Source organism: Stigmatopora argus, chromosome 9 (genome assembly GCF_051989625.1).
Source record: "Stigmatopora argus isolate UIUO_Sarg chromosome 9, RoL_Sarg_1.0, whole genome shotgun sequence".
NCBI lineage: Eukaryota > Metazoa > Chordata > Actinopteri > Syngnathiformes > Syngnathidae > Stigmatopora > Stigmatopora argus.
This window is the reverse complement of record NC_135395.1, coordinates 14,316,360-14,332,201: the sequence shown is the minus strand read 5'-3', so window position 1 is coordinate 14,332,201 and position 15,842 is coordinate 14,316,360. Positions and strand designations below refer to the sequence as shown.

The 15,842-nt window shown below is 40.4% G+C and overlaps 1 protein-coding gene and 1 long non-coding RNA gene across 2 annotated transcripts in view; one reads left to right on the top strand and one right to left on the bottom strand.

Moving 5' to 3' along the window:
* Positions 1 to 59: 59 nt before the first annotated feature.
* Positions 60 to 15,315, bottom strand: LOC144082707 (E3 ubiquitin-protein ligase SH3RF2-like). The gene is made up of 12 exons (XM_077610023.1): positions 15,173 to 15,315; positions 14,856 to 14,966; positions 13,587 to 13,967; positions 11,692 to 11,985; positions 9,840 to 9,935; positions 8,641 to 9,036; positions 3,240 to 3,358; positions 2,565 to 2,735; positions 2,094 to 2,368; positions 1,696 to 2,006; positions 975 to 1,267; positions 60 to 897 (listed from the first exon to the last, which is right to left on the bottom strand). Exons 3-12 carry the CDS (start codon positions 13,923 to 13,925, stop codon positions 717 to 719), a joined length of 2,475 nt encoding a protein of 824 aa, XP_077466149.1. The 5' UTR covers positions 13,926 to 13,967; positions 14,856 to 14,966; positions 15,173 to 15,315; the 3' UTR covers positions 60 to 716.
* The window catches only part of LOC144082709 (uncharacterized), a 35,520-nt gene continuing 34,492 nt past the window's right edge, over positions 14,815 to 15,842 (top strand). The window contains exon 1 of the long non-coding RNA XR_013303310.1: positions 14,815 to 15,005. This is a non-coding gene — a long non-coding RNA (uncharacterized LOC144082709). The remainder of the gene's footprint in view (positions 15,006 to 15,842) is intronic.

Genomic DNA, 15,842 nt, shown 5'->3' with positions numbered 1-15,842 from the left:
TGCAGAATGCTAGGCGAGTAAATAAAAAGGCCAGTTTCAATTATACTCAAAAGGTAAAATATGATCAAGTCTGAGTTTACTGTAAATTCAGTTGCTTCAGTCCTCATGGCTGTACACGACAAATTCACCACTCTAACCATGGGAACAAAACACAAATTTGTGTTCGATTGTTAAGCCACATGTCAATAATCATAATTTTCATTTTAGTGACATTTCAAATGGATTGAAAAATCCTAAATTAGATCACACTCAACTAATTTCTGCTCATTGTACATCTCAGATGTAAGAGCCACACAAAAATTGGACTATTCAGTAGGTCAAAATATATATAATTCACGTTCTTTTGGAGTAAAGTATTTCCTTTTTGTTCCCTGTGTTGCTTTAGTTCCACTCATTCAACCCACTTTAATCAAGGCGTGATTCTTTGTTATATTAGGTAGTTTATTGACCTAACATTTATTTACACATCATTAAACAGATTATTTTCTGTGCAGCTTTAGACAAAGGCACTCACCTATGTTGTATGTAACATGGGCAGAATAATAAAGACAGATATTTGGTCGGGTTGTGTGCAAATTCTCAGTACATACATGCTCTAAAGAAACAAAAATATGTCTCAACAGATTTCAATAGGTGGTAAAAAATAAACTCCTGCATGGCAATTTTCTGGCAGTTTCAACTACTGGATCGTAGAAAATATATAAATCCCCCAAAAGTCAAGTGAGCCTCTCCAGAGCGTGAAGAATACTACTGTAATACAGGCCCGTTTCGCCGCTGATCTCCTGCGTGATAAGGATGCGGCCGTCAGGTCGAGGTCTGTGGACCAGGACCAGTTCTCCTGGAAGAAGACTGAGTTCAGAGTCTGTCTGGGCTAGATGTGTTGAAGTCACTCTGTGTCTGAAGAGGGACAAACAGTAAAGCTTTGTGTGCACAATCTTTGCTCGATGTTTTTATTTTTCAAATTCTAAAAGTACCTGGTGGGGCTGAATTGGGGTGAAAGGACCGAAAGCGATGGCTGCAACAACATTGGTTTGGAGTTTGTGTTTAGGTCCGTTTCAAAGCCCTTTCTGAGAGTTGCTGCTTTTCCCTCTCTGAGAATGATCCCAGGTCCGTCTCTTCCCAAAGTGAGTGATGGTGCCCATACTTCTAGTTTGGGGGGCGCTGGGGTGAAATTGGATGGAATCTGGCTTCCTGAAGACCAGGAGGACGTCCTAAGCCGCGGGGGTGGAGGCTCTTCATCTGTTAGGAAACGCACTGACTTGGCGGGCTAAAAAAAAAGGACGTTGGAAAGATGCTGTTAGTTATAAATACTCATGCCATTATGCAAAATGACTTTTCTTTTAATCCTGACAAGGCACTCATTTAACTTGTTGGTTGCTATTGATGTCCAATAGCATTTGAATTGAATTGAATGCCTTTTATTGCGATTGTACAAGTACAATAACATTTAAAGCTTTCCCATGAAGTGCACACATTAATAATCAATCCCCCTTAATGGCCATTGCATTGGAATATGAAGATTAACAGGCGGTCCTCGCAGATGAAATGAATTAGCTATCGTCGTCAATGGCATGCAACAAGTTAAATGTTAATATTGCGGCCTACACATAATGAAATGTTCAATTTTTTTTAAATTATCCGGTCCCAAATATAGGCACTTTCCCAATAAAGGGCTAATTTGAGCATTCTTTTTACCTTGTCTGTAGTGCTCTTGTGCGAATCCGGTTTGACGAGTATTGAGTGAGGGCCACTGGACGGATGCCGCTCGTGCGGATAATAACCCACTGTCTCATATGAGGATGTGAAGTCCCTCTCTTTTGAAATGTGTGCAGCAGAGAGCGCTGTTGACTCGCTCATCCACCCTACTGGTTTCCCAGGATTGGCTGGAATTCCAGTGTTTTTCTTTCTCAGGAGGGCGGGCGAGAAGCCGGAAGCCTGAACTTGAGCAAAGTGCTCCGAGTTGGACGGTACATTCAAATTGGATGAATGGTTGAAAGGATTGGAAACTGTTCAAAAAAAAGTATTCAAACAAATTAGGATACATAATTTTGCCATGATACTCAAATGAAGGAATGGATTGATTATTCGTTCACCTCGGGGCGGGTTAAAGAATCGCCGTACGGTCTCCCAACCTGGCGAGCTGCCGTGGAAGGATGATTTTGCGGGGCCTGTGGATGACATTGCGTGCTGTGCTCCATTTGGCACATGTGGCACCTGTCCTGCTGGGTACAGCGCTCCATCAGTATTTACCCTATCAGGAGCAAAGACCCCAGTGGGACTCCTGGCAACGGCGTTCTTCTTAGCCGCCGTCGCGTTGTGCTGCGACGACGAGCTCGCCGCTTTCGTCTCCAGGAGTCTGGCAGACGTCCTGCGTCGAGGCATAGTAGGATAACGTTCACATCAAGTATTCCCCAGGATCCTTTACATAACTCTCAGCATCAGATACATTTTTTGCATTTGACATTTTGAATGATTAAACATTGCTGCCCACACAAATGTACTGCATTTGAATCCAAGCATCCTTTGGATGACGCATACTGCCGTCAGGGATCGTGGCCTTTCACCTGAGAACGGGAGTGATGTAGTTGCTGGGCAGGATGCCGACTTTGCCCGTTCGGAGTGACAACCCACGCAACCAGCCTTCTTTGAACTTCCCGTACACTCCCACCATCTCGCCTTTCCTCAGCTCTAGCTCTTCGAGGCGTTGTGGTTTATAAGAATACAGCACGGCGCACCTAAGGATTAGATTAGATTAGATTAGAACTTTATTTCATCCCGTATTCGGGAAATTTCATTGGTTGCAGTAGCTAGACAGACACAAGACACACAAGACATTGTAGACCTAGGTAAAAAAACGGAGCCACACACAGGAAGTCCACAAGGTGGGGACCTTCTAGAGACCGATACTAAGGTTAGGGAGTGAGGTACGTAGCCCACGTTACTATAAAACCAGACAGCAGACCTGGTTCTGTTATGTCCTCACTTCATTTCATCAAGTTCGCCATATTAACGTGATGAAATGAGTTTGAATATTCAACGTAAGCCGTTACTTAAGTTGAGTCAATTTAACAGCTTAAGTTTGAATGACTTCCAGGATGTTTGGTTTTGATTTTACGGAGTACAATTGTGGGGTTAAAGGTTTTATGATGGTGACAATTTGACAATCGCAGCAGTCATTCAAACCGAGTGTGCTTGATGTTAAGCCATACCACTGCATACATTTTTAATGAAGGACTCACACATTGATTGAGAGGTGCTGTGTGTTGGAGTTTTTGCTGTCAGCAGAGGTGGAAGAAAGTTGGGGGTTTGACAGCGCCATGGATATCTTGGGTGGAACTTCGTTGGCCATCTTCTCACTCTGTAACAAAAAGGGAGGTTAAATTATCAACTCGGACTGAATAGTTGAATTTTATAGGGCACACAGAGGAGAATAGACAAAGTACTAGAGGACATATCTAATCCTATATCATAGCAAACAGTACATTGTGTACAGCTGATCATTTTAATGGCATCCAATGCAAGAGGGTATCAAAAAAATGCTTCTTGACAAAATCTGAGGTATCTTGTGCTTTGTAAAACTGTATTCGTCAAAAATTAAATGATATAACCTCATGAATTAGCTCACTGTAAATGGTTTGGGAAGCCCAATTGCAAAGATTCATTTTGGGTAAGTTAAATATAGTCATTTAAAAAAAAGTAACAAAATACCATTTATATGCTGGAATTTGCAGATTTTGCTGCTATGTTTGTTGTAGGACTCACTTGTACATTCAGTTAAAAAGGAATGTAGTAGTACTGAATAAAAACTCATTAGAAAAGAGGTCACAGAACTGAAAATTAACTTTATATTTGGGTTAAAAAGACTTGCGAGCTCCGATGGTGATGTCTGCTTCTATTAACATAAAACAGGACTCAACCTACTTTATCATACATTCAACTGCCCTCAATTTTTACTGAGCTTTTCGTGCTTCTTTAAGGACCCAGTGATTGCCTTTTAACTTTCCTGGTCTGTTTAACGTTGACAAAATAATAAATAGATTTTTAATGCACAAGACAGTGGTAGAAACGCCCTATTTAAGTGGAATTATTCATACAAAAATCTGGCAGCCTGCAAACCTTTGATTCGACACCTGTGATTTACACTGAGAGAGATATGGCTAGATATTTCAATCTTATAATCCAAATATTTTCTTTGTAACCCCATATCTCTGGAACAGTTTCAGCCAAAGCTTCAACATAATATTAGCAAATTCAAAATGTTTTATTCAGGTCTCGTACTAGACCTGATTTAGTGGCGAAGCTATACCTTCCGTGTTGCTGAAAATCTGCACAGTTTAGGATTCGTTTCATTTGATCCAGTCCAACTGCAAAATAATATTCCATATCACAGCACCAGTGCGAGCCCGATGCTATTTAAAGCAGAACTAGTGGTTAAAGAATTAATAGTGGTCGGCGAAGCAAGCAGTTCCTTTTAAAGTAGGTGCCTGCATCCCGAGGCTTTGTTGCCATTAGGCTGCAATGCATATTGCATTCAACGCAAGCTATAATTAACAACAAGTTATTGCTATGACCTAAAAGTCACTTTTAAGAAGCAGAGCTGCGAGGCGCACATGTAAAAAAAGAAAATACAAAGTGGATCGAGTATGTCCTGAAGACATTCGGGCTTTCAGAGCTGAAGGATGTAAATCTCCCTGCCATATGTCTTTGTGATTTACAGGAGCAATGATATCTTTACAAGAAAGAGCGTTGAATGTAAACAAGTTCCTGGCGTAATGAGTGTAATTAATCATTTTTCGACAGCATCGACACCTTGTAAGTAATACAGCAATATAAAAGCACGACACTGCATTCTTCAAGTATTTAATTATTGAAGTCTTTTCACTTCTCCGTGTCCATTTTCTATTCTGAGTCTGTTTTATCAGATACAAGGGGGCCGTCCCACTCAAGAAGCAGTCACGCAATTGCTGCGTGCAATGACCCAGCGGTGGCTAAGAATATATTCACAAGGGGGCTATATATGGAACTTATAAATCTGGGATGGACAGCCTTATTTTCAATATGAGGCCGTTGCGGCCTTTGTAAAGTTTTGGGAGGATTATATTAAATTCATGAAAATCTAGGCTGCATAACTCAAACATCTTTACAATATAGTATATTTTGTTGTGTTTTACAAAGGCTTTGGGGCATGGTAAAACACTGGATTTATTTGTTTTTATGACCTCTGCCAGTGATGGTGGTTATTTATGTCCTTTCGTATGTTTGTATGCTTGTGTTCAAGATAAGGAAAAATATATGAGTTTTATTCAACTTGCAGGATATGATTGTTATATATCAAGGGTGTCAGACAATTTCATGTGGGCCGGACCATTTTAGATATAATATTTAGATGTTTTTTTTTAAATAAATGGATTAAAAGAACTGGATTAAAAGCCCTGTATATTCAGTTTTTTATAGATCTAAAACAATGTTTATTTTTAGTTTTTTTTTAAATATATTTTTAGATTTTACAAAATGATTTCTGAACTAAAAACACAGAAAAAATGATAAAAAAATTACAATTATTGATTTAAAAGGGGGAAAATCTGGAAATTTAATATACATCTATACTCTTCATTTTAATTTGATCTTAAAACAGAAAGTCGGCACTCACGATTTACTTTCCCGGGCCACACAAAATGATGCGGGGGGCCAGATTTGGCCCCCGGGCCGCCACTTTGACACGTGTTATATATGAAACGAAAGACGATTAAATTAGGGAGGGTCATGAGATCAAAAAATTCGTGATCACATTTAATTACAATTGTAAAGTAGGCAAAAATGTATTGAAGAGAAGAATGTGAATATTCCTTAGCCAATCATAGCCAATGATTAAAACTGGGAGTATTATGGAGGAAATTTTTAGTTGTAAGTCAAAGTGGTGCTGTATTTGCACCACTTGAAGATAACCCTTTTCACTCCACTATACATGAAATGCGATGGTTAAAGGCTTACTACATCGGGGCAATTATTTTCAACCTTAGTTGGCGGAAATCTTATTGAAGAAACTTGGTTGGAGCGTCATGTTTCAAAGCAGACGTCCTTAAAGAAAGCGCAGCTTGTCGACTATCACTGGCCCATTAATGTGCGAGTTGATGTTACCTGCTTAGTCAAGAGGAAGGAGTTTTAAAGCAGTGAGGGGAGAGAGCTGGGGGTCTGTTATATAACACATTTCACCAGTGACTCATCATCATCAGCATGAGAGATAAGCAGACGTACTGAGGGACTATCCAAGCCTCCTACACGCTGAATCTACAGTATCATTTTATTTTTCCTTATCTCCCTACTTACTTGCGTTGCTAAGCCTCACACAATTTGTTTTGGTTTCTCTCTTGCCAAGCTGACCCCTTAAATTTTTCAAATGTGATCGTTTGATCTGATTTTTTCACATGTTGCACGAGGTGCGAGGTTTTCGCGCGCCGTATAATTGCAGGCCAAGGCTGTGAAACTTGGACTGAATCAAAGGAAATCATTATCGCAGGAAGCAGGGCACTAGGCGGAAAAGTTAGGCGATGAAAACCTTGTAGAGTCTTTCATGTCTATAACACATAACCTTACTGTGACTCGGTGCAGTTTCCTCATTAAATTGTGTGCCTCGCCTTAAAAAAAAAGGAGATGGATGGTCAGCACATATGTAACATTCACAGCTGTCCATTTCGGGATTTTTTTGCAGAGGCTATGAGAAAATACAGAGTGAGCATATGACCATGCTTTTGGCCCTTTCCCAATGCCCTTGGATTTATTTGGAGTTCAATATAATCGTTAGCAAGAGGTCCACATCACCCATCCATCGTTCTGTTCTGACGATAGGTGAAATTGAAGTAGACTAAGTCAATTAAAGCATGTCGATGCAACAGCGACGCCAGAAATGATCCATCAGCTTAGTTTTAACATAATGTTCTGCGTGTGGGTGTTTTGAATACTTTGCCTTGATATGAGTAAAGGATGCAAATAGGAAAAGCAGGATTTTACTGTGATGAAGTACAGTTCAACACTACAGCAAATTACGACTAGAACCAAGTATTTAAAAGGCTTCTTTTGAGTTACTTCATAAACGGTGTTTTACTTTTGTTGTAATATTAACATTTGAGCCCACGCCACATTATTTTTTTTTTTAAATCTTCTTGAATTTTAAACATATTGATTGACTTGAACCCGTTTCATTGATGAAAAAAGTACCGTTATAGCTCAATTTTCCTACTACAATGTCATTCAGTTTACAGTTTTAAAAAAAAATTATTTACATTTTTCTATGCCATTGCACATCAGAATAAATAGATGTGGGTTTTTTTCAATTTATTAAACAAGAAGTGACTGTCATTTAAAAAAAACTTTTCATATTAATTATTATATTTTAATTCATTGTATGTTTTTATATATTTTCTGCAAACAAAGCTATACATAAATAAACCAAACATATACTACAAGTAAACCCTTTATTTGTTAGTAAGTTATCTTTAAGAGAACCTGGTGCAGGTAATTAATAAAAACAGAAATCTACTCTGTTTATGGCCCTGATAATATTCCGAACATATTATTTTTATTATTGTTTCATAGTGATTAAACCCATTAGTTGCCAGGGACAGCAACAGACGTCCAATCCTTGAATTTGTTTGAAATGTTTGGTGCCATTGACTGCAACAGAGGTCCATTCCATTTTGACTGGGAGGTCTGGAAGCGATTATTTCAGATTATTTGAGAGTCTGTTCTGTTGCTGTCAAAGACAGGCTAATAAGTTCAATAAAGTAATTTCCACGGGTGAACATGGCCTTTAGCGCATGTATTCAAAATAAACAGAGGGAAAGTGATGGAATGCTGACCTTATTTGATTGAGGCCTATGATATTATTTTAAGCATTTTTCTCAAGAGCCTTAGATTTATCTTGATAGACTAAAAACTTTTGCTGTCAGGTTTTTGGCCGTGTTTTTGTTGGAAGAGGAAAAAGAAACATACAATCATGTTCACCTCTGAAAAGAAACTGTCTCATTAACTACCCATGACTCTTGATCATAAAAGTTTGAAAAGTTTTAGTCGGTCCATCAATTTGAGTTTGAGATTGATGACGATAACGAAAACATTTAGTTGCCAATTTTTGTTCTTTTAATGGTAGCATAACATCGGGTTTAGAGTCATTTTTAGATTCTTTGGAACAACTTTTTGGGGAAAAACTATTGCTATGCTCTTAATCGACGTGAATTACAAACCCTGTAAAAGTGGATTATTAAGACTTTTTAGTCTTGTAAGACCAAGATTTTTTTAGACAAAAACCTTTAAACTTATACTGACTAAAGTATTTGGAATCTGGAAGTATTTTTGTTCAAAAGACTAAAACTAAAAGTGGTGCCAAATGCCAAAAACAACACTTCCTCACGTGTTTCCTTTTAAGACTTCGAAGATATTTAATCATGCAGGGCAACGCCCCTGTTTTCATTCCTTGAGCCTGACGGCAATGGTCCTCACCCAGAACCCCAGGGAACACCTTGATTTTCTCAAATCAAAACATCTCCCTGCTTCCTAAAAGAAGCACGTTTTGCTCTGACTGGAGCCCACGAAAACCGATAAACCGATGTCGATTGAACCCCAAAATTAAGGCACGTGACTCACCAGTAACAGGTGTCTCTGCGGGCCGTCGGAGTGCCGTCGAACTCGCTGAGAGTTAACTCTTGAAGGATGCGCGTGCCCACGGGCAGGGGGTCGCACAGAAGAGCGGTGGGACTGTCGCTGAAAGTTTATGCCGCTGACGTTATTGGCATCCACTCCGGCCGTGCTGGGAAAGTTGCCGCTGCTGGATCTCGACTGCTTTCGTGGGTTGGACGGCGCCAGAGCGCTAGCAAGAGGGGTCTTCGCGGGAACTTGCGTGACTCTACTTTGATTTGCGCTCTTGCCGCCCCCTTCCGAGGCCTTGTCCTTGCCCCTGTATCCGGTCCGAGGCTGAAATTCTGCCGAGTCACTCTTTCGTGGATTCTTTCCCTCCAGGAGTTTGGTTGCCGCCGAGTTTAGCTTGGGAAAGACGGATACGGACAAAAGGAAAGCGATGTCAGCTCCTTATAGCCCCGACTTAGCCTCTCAGAGTCTACCTGTCACCTGCACCTGACAGGCTGAGTGCTGAGTAGTGAAGCCACTGTCTAAATACCGTAGCTCACCCACTCCAACTTGTTGTACGGGCTGGCGGGAGGATAAGTAGCAACCAGTAAAGCCTGAAAGGATCGACTGGCGAGCTGAGAGAGGAGCGTGAGGCGAGGGGAAATATACGGCGTCAGAGATGGGCACAGCTGGGTTAATGCTTTCACTCACCACAGCGATGTGCTGTTATGCCATCCGAGCAGAGAAAGCATTAGTGGGTCTTCACGCCTGGCTGCACAGCAAGAGGAGAAGGGAAGAGGAGGATGAAAGAGAGTGAAAGAGTCCAGAGGTAGAAAAAGATTGGAAGACCGCCGAGGCGGAGCTTGAGGAGGAAGATACGGAGGAGTATCAAGAAGACGGGACCGGCGGGAGGAGGGGGGTAGTGCTTGGGAAAGTAAGGGGAAAAAGGATGATGGAGGGGGACTGAGATGGCAACACGTTAACCCCGTTTCGTGAAGCAGCGAGGTTTCCCAGCATGCGGCAGGTTTATTCTTCGAGTGAAAGTCGGCGAGCTAAGCGAGCGCTGACTAACGAGCGTCTGTACGTGAGGTGTCAAAGTTGAGTTCCCTCTCCTCAGCGCTTTGCGGCCACTGAGTGCCACTTAAGGATGAATGCAAAGATTTGCGTGGAAGAGAGGCCGAGGAACCTGAAAGGGCTTAGAATTCTAGAGGGAAACTCACTTCGGTAAACTGGAGAGGGCAAATTCCGATCCTGTCGCCCAGCTTGGCTTCAATCCAGTGTTCATCCACTCGCCTGATGACAGTGAGAAGGTCTCCCTGTAGAGCACAAACACGTGCATGCTAACTTATAAGGGAGGCAGAAGTGATAAAGAGGTGGATGCCCATGGAAATAAAATGACAGTTTGACAGTTTAAAAAAAAGAACCCTTTTCTAGGATCAAGTTGTATGTTTGATCATTTGAAAAAATATGTCAACATACGTGGATGTCACATTTTAGGTGAGGTAAATGTGTTCACGTATATGTATGTGGCTGCCAAGTCAATTAAAATTGATTAAAGAGCCCAAGCAGCCAAATTCACTGGAGTGGTGACCTTTGACCTTATGAGCCCAAAATGTAATCACCACTTAGAGACTGTCGCTGAGCGAAGCGATAAGTAACGGGGATGAAGATGCTGAGGAAGATACATGGATGCAGTGAGGGAGGTCATGAAAGATGTTGGTGTGGGGGAGGTTGATGCAAAGCATTGTGTGAAAAGGAAAGGTGATTTGAAAGTGTATTATAGAGTGTAAATATACTGCATGTATGATCGTCCCTTTATTCATTCTTGAGTTATCTTGAACAAACAGACAGACAGAATTATGTTTTTTTAGGTTTCACTCGACTCTGGTTATAGCCCCCAATAACACTAAATTTATATTTTTAATTGTATGTTTAGTATTTAACACATTGCCTACAACAGTAAACTGTATAAATGCCCTATAAAGGGTTAAAGCCTGAACACTCATGACGCATAGTGTGTCTGTGAGCGCTAGCCTTGACGCTATTAAAAAAAAAACATTTCCATTAAAAAGACGAAAGAAAGGCAGGCCTCAAGTGTGCTTTAATGGAAAGCATACAGCAACAAGGCCCTTATATAACTCCCACAGAAATCCTTCAGGGCTGCGATGAATTCTCCCAAAAGAGTGAAAAGAGCAAAAACAAACAAAAAAAAAAGACCATGACTGCTATGAGGAAATATTTGCTCCACAAGGAACTTTAAGTGCTTGGCAAGATATGAGAAGCTGAATGAGAGACACCAAATAGCTGGTGAGAGATTACACTGACCTGGTATATCAGTTACCTTTCTGAAACAGGGCAATGTGATACTTGTGTCAAGTCAAAGAGATCAAAAAGTGTTTGCTATGTTCTGTTGATAGACAAAATTTGGAGTGCTTTGAACAAAGGACCCCAGTTTCCACTGGTATTTGGTTACTGTGCAGTTTTGCTTGTGCATGGAAATAAAAGAACACCTCAAAATCATTGATGTCAAACTCAAGGCCGAGGGGCCAGTTTGGGACCACAACAGTATTTTGAGTGGCCTATGAAGATTAATCATGTGCATTGACTTCACGTTTCCGGATAAAATAAATAAGATTGAGGACTTTAACCAATAGATGTTTACCCCTGGCCACATATTTTGATATTTTTTTTAAATAAATAAATATTTATTATCTTATGTATGTTTTGTAAGTAAAAATGACAAGTTAATCTTAAAAAATGAATATTTTTCCCCTAATAGAAATCTACCTTTTTTTAAAAGCACACTTGTTGAATATGTACAAACGGGCCTATGTCCGTTTATTATTTATTATTTAAAAAATATTTTAAAAAGAAGGAAAAATGATGAGAATATTTGCTATTGAGAAGCTGAAGAAAAAAACCAAGACTCAAACAAATCAAATTAATTGACTGAAAACGATTACCGAATGTCAAAATGTCAAATCATAGTAAATCAGGCCCACGTTTATGATTTACGTTTGAACTCTGACATTAATGCTTGCATTTTTTCAAGTAGGATTAGAAGACGCATACCTTTCGGAAGCTAAGACAAGAATCGCTGCTCTCCACGTTCATCTCGGTGGGACTGAAGTCACACAGTGTTCGGCAGAGAGCCGTGGACTGCTGGTGGGGCGACGTTTGAGGCGTCTGGCTGGCACTGTACGGCGTGGAGGCAGTGACAGATGTGCCCGTGTTGTCACTAAATCGCTTAATCAAGTCCTCGCTCAGCGTCGCTCTGTATTTCTGAGCGATGCCGTTCACAGGTGTGAGGATCAGCTCTCTTTCTGAATCTCCTTGATGGCTAGGCATTGAGGTTCTTGGAGAAACCTGAAGAACAGACAAGTATCGTGGAAGAGATTAGTCCTGTTTATTTAATATGATAAATAATATGAAAAATATAATTGGAATGCAAGCGATTCTACTGTGTAACGTGTTCAATAGATTTTGACCATGTTTAACTTAAAAGAATACACAGAGAGGAAAAACTAAATAGAAAAAAAACATCAAATAGTATAATTATCTGCCATGTTTTATGCACTCACTTCTCTTTAACAATGGAAAGCAGAGGTTGAAAAACAAAACTTTGTGACGATTCACAAACTCCCAAATTCGAAAGTGTTATCATTCAAATTATACAAATATTAAAGATCACACCCCACGGGACATGATAAGAACAAATATTAGAAACATTAATAATATCGCAAAGACAGGGCGTCAGTTGTTTAAGTCATCCATAGCCAACTTTTACAAAATAGGGCGTTTTTTTAGACAAACAGGGCTTGTCACAACTTAGTTGATGTTACTTTAAGTTGAACTGCACTAAAATGTTATTTTTCGAAGCCTGGTCCGATTGAGAGGATAAATAGGTTATATAACAATGTTCTAAACAGCAGCTTGTCTCAAGCATTTACATAGCACAAACCCCCCCCCCTCCTGAACTCGGCCGAGCTTTTTGAACTCTCGCTGAACCAAAGTCAAGGATTTACAGCCAACTTGAGAACAGTGAATTGTGTAAATGATGTACAACCTGGAGCCCCCCCGATCTGCATCTCTTAGTCCAAGTGATACAACGTGAACATTTTCTCCTAACTAACATAATAGGGTCCATAGTACAATAGTCCAATTATGTTGTCTTTTCAAATGTAGTAAGTGAGGCATTTTGTTTTGTAGATTTCCCAGAAGAAGCCCTTCATTTGCTTTTCGCTGGAAGATGTCATTTGATAGTGGAGGTGTTTTCGGGCTGTGAAGCATCAAGTATTTTTATATACTTGTGACAATAGATGTCAAGGCTATAAGTATTAAGATCAACACAAGGAGATGCACTTCAATGGTGTGGGATTGTTCCTAATTGCTTGCGTGTAATTCTTTAAATATGTAAGTTTCCTTCTACATTCTAATAGGCTAAATATTCAGTCTATAAAAGACTAAAGAATCTGTAGCCTTGAATGGCTATTTGCCCTACATGCATGCTGCAAAAACTAGTTTAAAAAAATCTAGTATGCCCTGCCTCATATCCAAATCAGACTTTAATTAAATATGGACATTTACTGTTCAAGGCCATTTGCAAAATTGATAATACAGTCTTCCCTCGATTATCGCGACTTCACTTATCGCGAATTCACTTCTTTGTGATTTTTCTGCTATTATTATTATTTTTAAATTAAAGTTCATAAAAATGTGAAAATCCACGCTGAAACTCGTGAGCAGAAGCCACTCTTGCTACTAGGACTCAGCACTGAAGAAAAAAAACCCTACTTTGTGATTTTTCGATTATCGCGGCCATGTCTGGTCTACATTAACCGCGATATTTGAGGGATTGCTGTACAGTCATTTTGCAGGTTTTGGGTGTCTAATTTTACTTTTCATGTCGTGAAAAAAAAACATTTCCCAAAGCCAGCATTGGTACAGAGAGATGTTTACTGACTGACCTCTTTGTAGCCTTGAATCTCTCGGTAATGACCCTCCCTGAAATTCCCACCGCTCCGGGCAGAGGGCACAGCATAATGGGAGTTCCTGCTAGGCCCCGCTGAACCCTGCATGCCCTCCAGGAGCCGCACCAGCAGAATGTTGGTGGGAAGCTCCTCCACTGTTCGTGCCTTGACAGGAGCTCTGCACTCTGGGCAGAACAGCTGTGAGTGCACCACCTCCTGCTTCTGCAAACAGGCCTTACAGAAAGTGTGCTGGCAGGGCAACACCTTGGCCGACACGTCCAGCCGCTCCGAACACAAAGGGCAATCCAGCAAGGCCATAATGGAAGGTGTCTCCATTTGTAGGTGGATTTGAGCTTGTTGATCAGTTAATCCACCGTACTAAAAGATGCAAGGAGATGGACATTAGCATGAAGATGCTGATTTGAATCGGTCTTATTGATTTGTTTAAGTTAATGAAAGATTCTATCATTGTATCAGGTCAATTCATATGATTGGGACACAGTGTGAAACAAGTCTCAGATCGTATGGATACTATGTTTTTATAGGTTGAAGTCAGCAATGCATCAAAAATTTGTATGTCCAAATGTGCATTGATGGATATTTATCTTCTTTTTAAAATTTATAAATCATGTTGCAAACACTAGGCTTTGATTGACAAGGACTGGTTATTTCAAATACATTTTTATAAATGTATTAATGTAATTGCCAAACTCTATAATTGTTAAACACCTACCAAATATTTGAATTTGTGCCGATTTTTATTTCCACTCCCGCAAGACAAGTTGACACTTGAGATTTTATTGAGCAATTCACTCATATTTCGTTGTTTTTTGAAGACATTTAACACTCATTGGGCAAGTAACCCAACATTGTGCAAGTGACTAATACAAAACTGTATTAGACTCAAGAAATCATGATAGTGAGACATACAGTCATAATTACACCTTTGAAACACTTGCACGCTGCTCACCTTCTGAAAAACTGTCGGATGTTTTTAATTTTTCCCGTCACCGTATAGAACACCAATTAAGGCATTTCCCTGCCATTGACGGCAAAAGACGTCCAATCCATTTTGCCTGGGAGATGCCTCCCAGTCACAATGAATTGAACGTCTATCGCCGTCAATGGTGGTGGAAGACACGCCCCCACCCGTCAATTCTGATTGCTACCCAGTCTTCACCTGGTCTCATCTAAACTGGTACAGTGAAGGTGAGTGGACGCACGCGCTTGTTTGAACAACACAGACTGATAACTTTTCCAACTTACGCATTCGTCCTCAGGCTTCCAAAGCAACTCCCGACTAATATTAAGACGATTTTTTTCTCCCCCGCCATGACGTCCTCGCTTACGACGTGGCTAATGGCGACCACGGCACACCTGAAGATGGTGGAAACAAACAATTACTACAAGCAACAGGTAACAAACTCCTTCACGCCTGGCAGAACTCAAAGGGAACCGGATCGAATTTCAATGGCGTCGGCATGAACACTTATTGAGCTAAACAATTGTCACTGACTAAACATTTAGAAATGTAATGTTAGGACTAAACGACACAACAATTTTATTATTAAGGGATTACTTACGAAGGAAACTCTATGGAATTCCATATCCGCATTCTCCGTGCTGTCAGCCTGCAAACGCCATAGATCTATTTAAGTTTGACTTTATACGACGGTATTTTTGAAGGAATGTTATATTTGCCGACGCGATCTTGCACCAGTCTTCCGTATTCCATAAGAATATGGATGAATGTAGGGAGGTATCACCGGTGTACAGCCTTGTCATATGTCATGGTCTCCCTCTGGTGGTGCGTTTACTGACCGTGCAGCGTCAAAGCGTCACCTGCGCTCTTGAAGCTGTCATACAAATATCGTGATTTAATTTCTGAGACTGTTTGAGCACGTTTGAGAGCTATTTAAAAGTTGACACTTGAGATTTTATTGAGCAATTCACTCATATTTCGTTGTTTTTTGAAGCCATTTAACACTCATTGGGCAAGTAACCCTACATTGTGCAAGTGACTGTTTGGTAATAACAAAAAAACACAATAGGTATTATTACTATTATTATACATATTTTTCTCATCTCATTTTCTGAACTGCTTTATCCTGGTTAGGGTCGTGGGGGGTGCTGGAGCATATCCCAGCTGACTTCGGTCCAGACACGGGGGACACCCTGAATCGGTGGCCAGCCAATCGCAGGAGACGGACAACCATTCGCACTCACATTCATACCTAGGGGCAATTTAGAGGG